The following is a 12,151-nucleotide window of genomic DNA, read 5'->3' on the forward strand; positions in this document are numbered from 1 at the left end:
CGATCTACCTTTCTTCTGATGTATTGGCTTTCTTTATTGTCGTTGACCTAAATTCTAGGCCAGTTGGTGCTTTCTTAATGATATTGGTAAGCTTTCTTGACCAGAAAGAAGATAACACTTTGTTTTTTGTTGAAGACAATCAGAACCTATAGGAAAGAGGCTCTTGATACCATATTGCTAAAAGTATATACTGAATTATGCATTTCCATCTTATTCATCTTAGGCACTTCAAGGCCATATATATAGTACACACTTTGTTGTTTGAGGAACAAGCTACCTCTTAGCGGCTCCTAACTAATTTACCTAACTTTAAAAAATAACTAAGTTTTCATACTGGATTAAATAAAACTATTAATTATGCTCATACAGAAGACCTAAAACATGGTTTTGACCCACTGGTTTAATAGATGGCTCGTGGCTTGTATTTTCTGCGTGTGTCACCAAAGTGCCATGCCCACGACCTTAATCAGTTGGCTTAGTGAAGCTAGCAGGCACATGTGTGTGGCCAGTCTCTTGATCAATTGGCTTAGTAAAGTCAGTAAGCATATATTCTTGGCAATCTTTTTGTTTAAGCAGATGTCCTTGGTGATGCTAGCATTGTTGGAAGTTTTGATGCTAGCATTGTTAGATTCCTTAATTAACAAGAAAGTAGTTTTTTGTTCTTACTATTCAATAATTATTTTATTGACCTTTAGTAGAATTCTTATAACATGATTGAAAAACTAAAAATAGAAAGAAAGAACTCAAGGGGAAAATTTAAGAAAAAAATAACAATTAAGTCAATTAATATAAGACAAACACTTAATAAAGAAAAGACAAAACGCACTTTTTTGAACTCTTATTTTATGATTTTTGAATTGGTCTCTTGTTTTTTTCTTTCACAATTATTTTCACTTTTTTTTGGTAACACACAATAGAAGAAAGAGGCACACTTGTAGAGAGGACTAAAACAAAAATTTGAAAAAAAAAACAAATAAATTAATAACAAATGCGCGAACAAAAATATACTTCTCCCAATATTTCTCTTCCCCAAGACTTCACATTCAAAACGACATTGAAGCCGCGCCTAATTCTGTGTTCCAAACGAACTAAGTATCAAGCCCACAAGAGCGTTTAATCTTCAATCTCCATCAACCATGGCCCCACCCGATCTCCGCCGTCCCTTCAAACGACCAGCGATCTCCGATCAAGAGAGACGCCGTCAACAATCCCTACTCCGCCAGGCACAGAATCGCCGCGATGCTCAACACCACGCTCGCTTCTTAGCCTCCACCGCTTTCTCTCTCCCTTCACAAACCCCCGAACTCGAACCCTCTCTCTCCCAACCCGAACACGTACCCGATTCTCAACCCGAACCTTCGTTCAAAGACCTCGACGTTGTTGAAGCATCGAAATTGAAGGGCGCAGAAGCTCGCAAATGGTTCGCGAAACAGTTAATGCTTCCGGAATGGATGATTGATATTCCTGATAAACTCGCTATAGATTGGTCTTAACTTCTAACCCTGTTTTTCATCAATTTGAAGCTTCTAGAACTTTCACTACTTAAATTTTATTTTATTTTATTTTTCAGGTTTGTGTTTGCTAGGCCTTCTGGAAAACGTTGTTTTGTGGTTTCATGCAACGGCACAACCATAAGTCGTTTAAAGAACGGTTCTATATTGCACCGTTTTCCTTCTGCTCTTCCAAATGGTGCAAGAAGAAAAGATGCTTCTGGTTCTTCTCAATCGTACTCTATATTAGACTGCATTTTTCACGAGGTTATTAAGTCATTTCATGTTACAGTGCTGAACTACTATTTCCTACTATAAGCTTTATAATTTATATTTTATGCAGGATTTATTTGTTTATTCAGCAGATACTATAAATTTGTGAAATTTCTATCTTTTTTAAAAGATGAAGTAAAATAACTACTTCCCTTGGTCTGTGTAACATGGGATGGGGATCTGCTGTCCCCAATCACATCCCTAACCAATCACAATAAAGGAAAATTGATAAAATTATAAATATTTAATTTTTTTTAACTGACGTGGCATACAATGATTGGTCTGGGACAGGGTTTGGGACATGCTTTGGGACAGCAGATCCTTGTCCTATAGTTAAACGCGTTATAATAAGGAACATGAGAGTATTATTTAGTAACTGGTCCTAAGTAAATAAAAATGGCTAACCCGGAAATGAAAAATCTCAACTTGGTCTATAAGAATCTCAAATGTAGGTCAAATTAATATTTCTTTTAAGATTGATTAGTGTGTGTTTGGTACTTGGGTTTCATGTTTGAGGTTCTAGAGTCAGTTTTGACGATGTAAATGTGCTTTGAACTTCATGCGGATATGTTTGGCGGTTTTATAGAATCATATTTGGAGTTTCTAAAATTACCTTTGTTGGAAATGAGAAAATGTAGCTTTTGCTTTTGATTGAACCTTTTACACTGAATTGTCACCAACATCGAAACATGAATCGCTTAACTTTAAACTCACTTATTATAGACATTGAAATCAATCTTATAAAATCTTCATTCAAAATCGTCATTTTGTAAGCTCACCCAAACACACACACTTAGTTCCTATCAGGGAATATTTTGAATGACATCAAACTTAGATTTTTGATTTTTCATTTCAGTACTAAATTAGGAGCCATATTTTTTTCCTTAAGAATAATTTGGTTGTTACTGTTATTTTTAATTTCTTTTGATTCTTGTGTGATTTTTGGTTAGCAGGTGGATCAGACTTACTATGTTATTGACATGATTTGCTGGAAGGGTTACTCGTTGTGTGACTGCACTTCTGAGTTCAGGTTCTTCTGGTTGAATTCCAAGCTTGCAGAGACTGGTGCTTGTGACCCTCCCTCATATTATCACAAGTACAGGTTCAGTTTGGTTCCAGTGTATTCTTGTGACCAGGATGGTCTATCTGCGGCTTATACTGCTGCGATGCCTTATGTCAAAGATGGTCTCCTGTTTTATAACAAGTAATGACCAGTCTTTCTTGGATTGCAAGTTTTGTCTTACAATTCATTCTTCTCCTTGGTTTAGTTTTATGTACTAGTGTAGAGACTGAGCTTAGTACTTCCATTTCAAAGCAAGCAATTTCGTTAATGCCAAACAAATAGATTGATGAAATACATTGTTTTGCATAAATGTAGATATATTTTTTTCTAACCTTTCATCATTGATCTTTCAGAAATAATATGCCATAATCTAATAATGTGAAGTCTGGATACCCTTTATCCTATATTACTCTTAGTTTCAGCCTTGCTATTTCCATTTGTCAGGGTTAATTCCTTTTGATTTGATATCTTTCATAGGCATGCACATTACCAGACAGGAATTACACCACTAGCATTAGTTTGGAAGGATAGGAACTGTAGTCAATATGTTATGGACACGGATAATAAAGGACTGGTTCCGAGCCAACAGCAGGTGTTCTCCCATGCTTCCTTTTCATTGTCTGTCTTTCCATGCACTTTCTTTATTATATTTATATTTCTATAATTTGCTTTTTTGCCTTTCTAGACCTTTTGTTTGAACTGTGTCTGTGCAGACCATGTTACCTCTTGTTAAGTGGTTTATGAATCATTATTCCATGCTTCATGTTCGTTGCCGGTGCAACCATGTATTTTTGTGGAACATTGGGTAAACATGAATTTGAAGCTGAAGTGCACAACTCTTAAGTCTTAAATTGACAGTTGACACAGACACTGAGAGACCCCAGCTAGGGGAGAAAACATATGTTTGCTCTGAAATATACAGTTTTAGTTAGTTTTTAGTTTAAGGAATGATTTTTATTTAATACATTCCTGGGAGTGTGATGCCTAGGTAAGTTACATTTCCATACTTGGTCTATGTTTGGTTGATATAAAACAGTCCTAGGAATGTGATTGATTGTTTGAAAATATCATTGACTAAAAAACAAGAGAGTAGAAGGATATAGAAGTCATTTTACATCAAATATCAAGATAACCATGGGAATCCAACATTTCCATTTAAAAAGGCGGGAATCACCTTCACATTATATAATTCCCGAGAGTTTTACATTCATGATCATTTTTTTACTAAACCTTCTACAAACATTGGAATGTCACACATGAGATTTATAGGAATGTCAGAACAATCCTTATTTATACCAGACAAAATTGCTTTAGTGTGTTCTCTGTTTTTGCATATGTGGCTGTAAACACCTTTTTGTTCGCTTCTTGTTTCTAAAACTTAGATCCGGTTACTAGTTACTACAGTACTTTGTGAGTAAAATATGTATTTTCGTTATGTACATCTTCCAGTGCTATTGGCAATAACCATTTTAGAAATTATAATAATAATAAAGGTTAGGTTAAGGAAACGCCATTATTTGAGAACTTTGATTGTGGAGTAGAGGCTAAGCATTGTAACAACAGTAAGAGTGTTTAGACTGTTTACACTTAGCTGGCCTTCCCCTAACCCTATAACGGAGAGGAGAAAGTTTTGTGCACTGGGTTGCCCTTGAAAAAAATGTAAAACACATTACAACTTTAAAGAGGCCCCAGTCTAGAAGTACAGATTCATTTATTTTTCATATATTTTCACAAGGATAAAAGATGTGAATATAATGTACGTATAGTAATGTTGCTTATTCAGTTTTTCTGGCTTTCCACACCAGGTGGTTTTGGAGCTACAAGAAGATGGGAAAGTGACTACCTGTGATGATCCTCCAGTGGTATTTGGGTGTTTAGATGGAAACTATACACAGCAGGTTTGTTTCAGAGTGATATCTGTATAATTGTGAATTGGCAACTGATACTTTAGTCATGGGTTGAGGGTCAATCAATTGAACCTTTCTACCACTATTTAATCATTCATAGTTTCTGGGTAATTGTGTTTTTACAGCACTGTTAAGCACTGGTATCTTAGTTAACAGAAAAAGAAGAAGTTTAGAAAAGGAATTGCCCCTAACACAGATTCTGGTTGAATCTGCTAGGGTTCTAACAGTTTTATTAGAATTGAGATAGAGAATTACAAGAATAGAAGGATCCCTCGATCCAACCCACTGATTCCACAATCAGTTAGTTACAATTCATCAACTAACTTTCCCTCTAGCCCAAACTTCTATTTATAGAGTTTCCCTCCCTTTCCTAACTGTCTTAACTACCCAGCTGGTAGGAAAAGGAGAGTTTGTTATTTTAACCAAACTCTCCTTTTCCCCCTTTTATATACATGAATGACCATTGGCTTGGTATGAGCCTTATCATTACCCACCCCTAAAAGTTTTAACTTGTCCTCAAGTTGAAAATGGGGGAACTGCTCTTGTATGGTGCTGGCTGCTTCCCAAGTAGCTTCATGCTCTGGTAAGGACTGCCATTTCATCAAGACTTCTAAGTTGCCCTTACTATCTTCTCTCTTCTCAAGGATGGTTTCAGGGAGTACTTCCAGTTCCATCTCCTCATTCAGCATAGGGGGAAGAGGTTGTGGCAGTTGATGTGGCTTTAGAGCTTTCTTTAATAGAGACACATGGAAAACTGGATGGATTTTAGAATGAGCAGGCAGACTTAAATGATAAGCTACCAATCCAACCCTTTTAATAACCTCATAAGGCCCATAATATCTAGGAGCCAATTTAGCATAAGGTCTAGAGATAAGAGATTTCATCTTGTAAGGTTGTAGTTTGAGATAAACCCAATCCCCCACTTCAAACTCTATGGCCCTCCTATGCTTATCAGCATATTGTTTCATCATGTTTTGAGTCTTATCCAAATTACTCTTGAGCTCTTCTAAGATACCATCCCTTTGAGTGCATAGCCTATTGACTTCTTCAACCCTGGATGGAATGGTCCCAGCCCTGACCAACAGAGGAGCCTCTCTGCCATAAAGTGCTCTGAAGGGAGTCATCCTTGTGGAACTATTGTAGTTGGAATTAAACCAAAACTCTGCCCAGTGCAACCATTTCACCCACTGCTTGGGTTTTGGCCCAACAAAACACCTGAGATAAGTCTCCAAACACCTATTAACTACCTCAGTTTGACCATCTGTTTGAGGATGGTATGATGTGCTTAATTTCAGTTGAGTTCCTGCCAATTTAAACATCTCCTTCCAGAACTGGCTCAGAAAAACAGGATCCCTATCTGAGACAATGGTAGCTGGAAAACCATGTAATTTCACCACCTCTTTTATGAACACAACAGCCACATCCTTTGCTGAGTAAGGGTGACCAAGAGGAAAGAAATGAGCATACTTGGTTAGTCTATCTACCACAACATAGATAGTGTCCATTCCCTTCACTTTAGGTAACCCTCCTATAAAATCCATAGAGATGTCCATCCAAACCTGTTGAGGAATTGGGAGAGGTTGGAGTAGCCCTGCAGGGGATAGGGTTGAATACTTATTCCTTTGGCAAATGTCACACTTCTCCACAAAAGCCTTGATGTCACCCTTCATTCCTTCCCAAAATAAGAAGCTAGAGACCCTTTTGTAGGTTCTGAAATAACCTGAATGCCCCCTAGTTGGAGTCTCATGACACTTTGAAATGATGAGGGGAATTTTGTTGGAATTCTTGGATAGCAACAACCTACCCTTATAGTACAAAACACCTTTTTTCAACTCAAAACCAGGGTGAGATTTAGGGGAGATGATCAAATCCTGCAACAATTGATTCCATTTAGGGTCCAATTTCAACTCTTGAAGCCACTCCTCCACCTCTTCATTATTCAACACTGAGATAGCAGAGTACATCATCCTTCTTGATAGAGCATCAGCAGCAGAGTTGTCCTTGCCTGGTTTGTATTGAATTTCAAAATCCAAGCCTACTAACTTAACTGTCCACTTAAACGGTTCATCTGAAAATAGCCTTTGTTCAGTGAGGAATTTGAGACTCCTCTGATTTGTCCTGATGATGAAGTGCCTCCCCATAAGATAGTGCCTCCATTTATGTATAGCTTGGACAAGGGCCATTAGCTCCCTTTCATAAACAGATTTCTGCTGAGCCTTGATAGACAATCCCCTGCGCCAGAATGCTAGTGGTCTGCCTTCCTGCATTAAAACAACACCCAAACCTTGGCTAGAAGCATCAATCTCCACCACAAATTGCTTGCTGAAATCTGGAGCAGCCAACAGAGGTAGCTCCATCATAGCAGTTTTCAATCCTTCAAAAGCCAAAGTGGCTTCTGGAGTCCACATGAATGAATCTTTTCTGAGGAGGTCAGTTAAGGGCTTGGCCATTCTTCCATAATTCTTCACAAACCTCCTATAATACCCTGTCAACCCAAGGAAACCCCTCAAACCTTTAATGTTGTTGGGCTGAGGCCAAGTCTTCATTGCAACCACCTTAGATTGATCAGCAACCACCCCTTCTTTGGATATAACATGCCCAAGATACTCAATACTAGCCTGGCCAAAACTACATTTCTTCCTGTTAGCTTGAAGATGGTTCTGAAGCAACAAGGCCAACACTTCCTTGAGATGTTGAATGTGTGAAGCAACATCAGGGCTATACACCAAGATGTCATCAAAGAAAACCACGGTGAATCTTCTTAAAAATGGCCTTAGTATCTCATTCATAAGGGACTGGAAGGTGGAAGGAGCATTAGTTAGCCCAAAGGGCATGACTAAAAACTCATAATGGCCCTCATGAGTCCTAAAAGCAGTCTTCCCCACATCCTCTGGCCTCATTCTAATTTGATGGTAACCTGATTTTAAGTCCAGCTTAGAGAACACCTTAGCACCACCAAGCTCATCCAAAAGTTCTTCAATTAAGGGTATAGGGAACTTATTAGGGACAGTAATCCTATTAAGTGCCCTATAGTCCACACAAAACCTCCAACCTCCATCTTTTTTTCTCACCAAAATGATAGGACTAGAGTAGGGACTTATGCTTGGCCTTATCACCCCTGCTTCTAGCATTTCAGCTACTAACCTCTCTATCTCAGACTTCTGATAGTAGGGGCACCTGTATGGTCTCAAATTAGGTATCTCAGCCCCCTCCTTCAAGTGTATGGCATGGTCATGGCTTCTAGCAGGAGGTAAACCTCTGATGTCTTGAAATACTGCTGAATACTGTTGTAACACCTCTATTTCTGGACAAACCACCAAGTCAGGATTGGTTACTCCAGATGAGTCATACTAGAGCAATAACCCTTCCCCCTCACTCAGCAATACCTGTTTGAAAGCTCCTAGAGCCAACTCTGTTCTGGACAGAGCAGGATCACCCTGAAGGATAACTCTGGCATCCCCTCTCCTCATGGACAAGGTCATTCTTCCAAAATCAGCCTGCACTTCCCCAAGGCTGGCCAACCATTCCAACCCTAGTACCAAATCTACTCCTCTTAAGGCAAACAAGTAGAAATCTTGGGTTACCTTTAATTGTTGCATACTCAGAGTGAGTTGTGAGCACCTTCCCCTACACTTGATAAGGTGTCCATCCCCTACCTCAACCACATAGGCTTTGGTATCTTGCACAGGTAGGTGTAGGTGTTCCACCAGGTCCTTAGATATGATATTGTGGGTTGCTCCACAATCAATGAGTATCACCACAACATGATGGCCCAACATACCTCCAATCTTCCAAGACTTAGTTGAGGTGAAGCCCTTCATAGAGTACAAAGAGAGTTGCAAAGAATTTAGGATCTCTACCTCAGGTTCCCCTTCTCCTTCTTCATCTTCTTCATCATCAGCCATAAGTAGCATGTGTAGTTGCCTATTTTTGCATCTATGGTCCCTGGAAAAGGGTTCATCACACCTAAAACAAAGCCCTTTTTCTCTCTTCTCCTTGAGCTCTGCACTAGTGAGCCTTCTGTAATCACCTCCCAACTTAGAAACAACACCATCTGAACTAGTTCTTGAAGACACAGCTATGCTTCCCACAGAAGATCCCTCCTTCCTGTAATTATTAGAGCTAGAGGGTTCCAGAGAAACTACCTTGTTATAAGAACTGGATCTGGTTGACCCAAGGGACCTTGAATACCCTGTTTGGGCCTTCCTATGCACCACCTGATTCCTCTGCTCTATCAAGATGGCTTTCTGAATTAATTCAGGAAGGGTCTTCAACTCATATAACCTCACTTCCACCCTTACTTCCTCCTTGAGCCCATTCAGAAAAATTCCCCTAACGATTTCTTGATTGATCCCCCTGAGAGCCCTTGCAAATTTTTCGAATTCCTCCACATACGCCTCTACACCCCCTTCTTGCTTGAGTGACAATAGTAACTCAGGGATTTTGGGCCATGGCTGGTTGGAATCTCCTGACTACTGCTAACTTGAAACGCTCCCAAGCAGGGTAAGGGTTACACCCCTCCCACCAATGATACCAACTGAGTGCTCTTCCCTCCAGAGCCACCATTGTAGCCCTCATCCTTTCTGCCTCAGAGATAGCACGTAGAGAGAAATATCTCTCTAACTTCTATACCCACCCGTATGCATCATCCCCTGAGAAGATGGGAATCTCCAACTTCCTCCATCTGTCATGGCCAGAATTCCTAGGGTTACTATCAACTTCTTCATCATGTTCACTACCTTCCCCATACGCGTGCCCTTCTGGAGTAACTCCTAGCTTTGTTGCAACTGCGAACATTAAATCTTCTAACTTCTTCATACGAGCCTCATTCATTTCCATCCTCATCCTCATCTCTTCTCTTTCCAAAGCTCCACTCTCGTTCTCCTTGGCCATATTTCGAGTAGAAACCATACACAGAATTCCAAGATCAGCGCGGTGGTGACAAATTTCCACAGGCACCAGAAGGGTGCTCTGATACCAGTGTTAAACACTGGTATCTTAGTTAACAGAAAAAGAAGAAGTTTAGAAAAGGAATTGCCCCTAACACAGATTCTGGTTGAATCTGCTAGGGTTCTAACAGTTTTATTAGAATTGAGATAGAGAATTACAAGAATAGAAGGATCCCTCGATCCAACCCACTGACTTTCCCTCTAGCCCAAACTTCTATTTATAGAGTTTCCCTCCCTTTCCTAACTGTCTTAACTACCCAGCTGGTAGGAAAAGGAGAGTTTGTTATTTTAACCAAACTCTCCTTTTCCCCCTTTTATATACATGAATGACCCTTGGCTTGGTATGAGCCTTATCATATTTGGGTGTTTAGATGGAAACTATACACAGCAGGTTTGTTTCAGAGTGATATCTGTATAATTGTGAATTGGCAACTGATACTTTAGTCATGGGTTGAGGGTCAATCAATTGAACCTTTCTACCACTATTTAATCATTCATAGTTTCTGGGTAATTGTGTTTTTACAGCACTCAACTGATAGAGGTAGTTTTTTGAGAAATGATAACTGTGGAGAGGAAAATATGATAGACTTTCAGTCAGTCGTGAATTTAGCAATAAACAAATTTGCATCTTAAACATCAAATATTTGTTTTACCAAGGAATTTTATGTAACTCTTCAATTTGCAGTTAGAGTTGAATTCAGGATGTCTTATCCGGTTTGCAATTGGAGAGGGAGGGTTGGTTTTAGTGGATGGGAAGCTTGAGAAAGCTGATCTAAATTATCTCAGCCAGGCTAATCGAGCTCGTGCCTCTGCTGATATTTTCTCTAAGGTATGGGCAACTTATCATTTTACTTGAACACCATTATATTGTTCTGGATCAAATCAAAGTAGAAAACCTTATGTTGTTGGTGCCTTGGTGGAAATAGTTTTGAGGGAATATAATTGCACTAGCATTAGGTTGACCATTTTATTATTCAGGTAAATTCTACTTTTTAGTACATTCATTATCATAATTAGTGATAACTTTTGGTGTAAGGATTTAGGATTATGGTAATATGAGGAATTTTCCCTATTAGGGTTTCAATTAAGCAAATTCTGGTAATTTTTTACACCAGTAGGATTTTGCTGGGGACTTGCCTTAATAAAAAAAAGTAATGATTACTTCCACCTGTTGACACAGAATTGTTGTGATTCCTTTTATTTACACTATTTGTTATTGAAACTCATGGAACTAAGACTTGGTTATTGTATTGGTTATTGAAACTGCTTTGTACTACACAACAGTAATTATTTGCTTGAAGTCATGGTATGCTTTCATATTCCTCTGCAAAAGAAAATGAAAATTTCCTTAGAAGAATTATTGCAATTGATTTTCCTTATTACTTCTTTGTGCATTTTGCTAATCCATGTAAGATTGACCCTGCAGCTGCTTAGAATTGAATGAAAATTTTAACAAATACTCTCATAAGCTTATTTTGCATGTTTGGTTTCTTCTTAATCTGATTCACCGTGTTTGTCAGAAGAAAACTTATGAGGAACATCATATTCACAATCACATTTTCATCATTTGTTGTCCGTAGAGGTTTTGATTGTAATCATGCTGCAATTTTGCACATGCAGGTTATGTTCCAATATAGTGTTCGACACTCTCCCCTGAGAATCGATGATCTATTAGGATCTATCATCTCAACACTCGACCAGGAAAGCAAAGCTTGTGATATTGACATGGATGGTTGATGGTGATTGCCGGATGGATTGCGATTTTCAACTTATTTTTGGTCCACTGTGATACTTGTTCCTGTGAAGGCTTCTATAATTTATATCAAGGAACACTAAATAGTAGCTACCACATATCCCAAACAAAAACATGGGAGCAGGCACGCATATGCATTTTTATCTGTCTTCTGTTCTGTTTATTCGATGCTCATACATTGTATTTGATATAATTCTTACAATTATGGGCAATGTAGTGTATGGTGTAGCATAGAAATTGTACATTTTTATTTGTCTTCCATAATCTAATATAAATTTGAAGTTGAATTCACCTCATATATATGTAGCTCTTTGAAATTCTGAAATAATCATCATAAACAGGAGATATGAGTGATTGAATGCTATCAATTTGCCAAACCCAATGTCTGCATATGCATATATAAAATACAATGATATTTCAACACTTATATTCTATTTTCTCTCTCCCTTCCCTACACTACCTATGCCTAAAAAGTTTGTGGGTTTAACATGGTAAAATAGTTATAGTAAAATTAATTACATGGAAATAAAATCCATAGATTAGGCGAGTTTTTTCTTTTTCAAAACGAGGATGGTGAGAGTTGCTGATTTTTGAATCCAAACCACATGCTTAATGTCCAACAACTCTAGAGAGTATTATTAATATTGTATCTGTTGTCATACTAATTATAATACTGACATGTGGTATGGTTGACTAATTAATTCTCATATTACTAA

The 12,151-nt window shown here is 38.3% G+C and overlaps 1 protein-coding gene across 1 annotated transcript; it reads left to right on the forward strand.

Moving 5' to 3' along the window:
* Positions 1,011-11,799, forward strand: LOC109328760 (snurportin-1). Its single transcript, XM_019562370.1, has 7 exons — positions 1,011-1,486; positions 1,571-1,757; positions 2,717-2,967; positions 3,304-3,418; positions 4,632-4,724; positions 10,368-10,511; positions 11,303-11,799. The coding sequence occupies exons 1-7, from the start codon at positions 1,137-1,139 to the stop codon at positions 11,417-11,419; spliced, it is 1,257 nt and encodes a 418-aa protein (XP_019417915.1). The 5' UTR covers positions 1,011-1,136; the 3' UTR covers positions 11,420-11,799.

Source organism: Lupinus angustifolius, chromosome LG15, assembly GCF_001865875.1.
Source record: "Lupinus angustifolius cultivar Tanjil chromosome LG15, LupAngTanjil_v1.0, whole genome shotgun sequence".
Classification (NCBI taxonomy): Eukaryota; Viridiplantae; Streptophyta; class Magnoliopsida; order Fabales; family Fabaceae; genus Lupinus; species Lupinus angustifolius.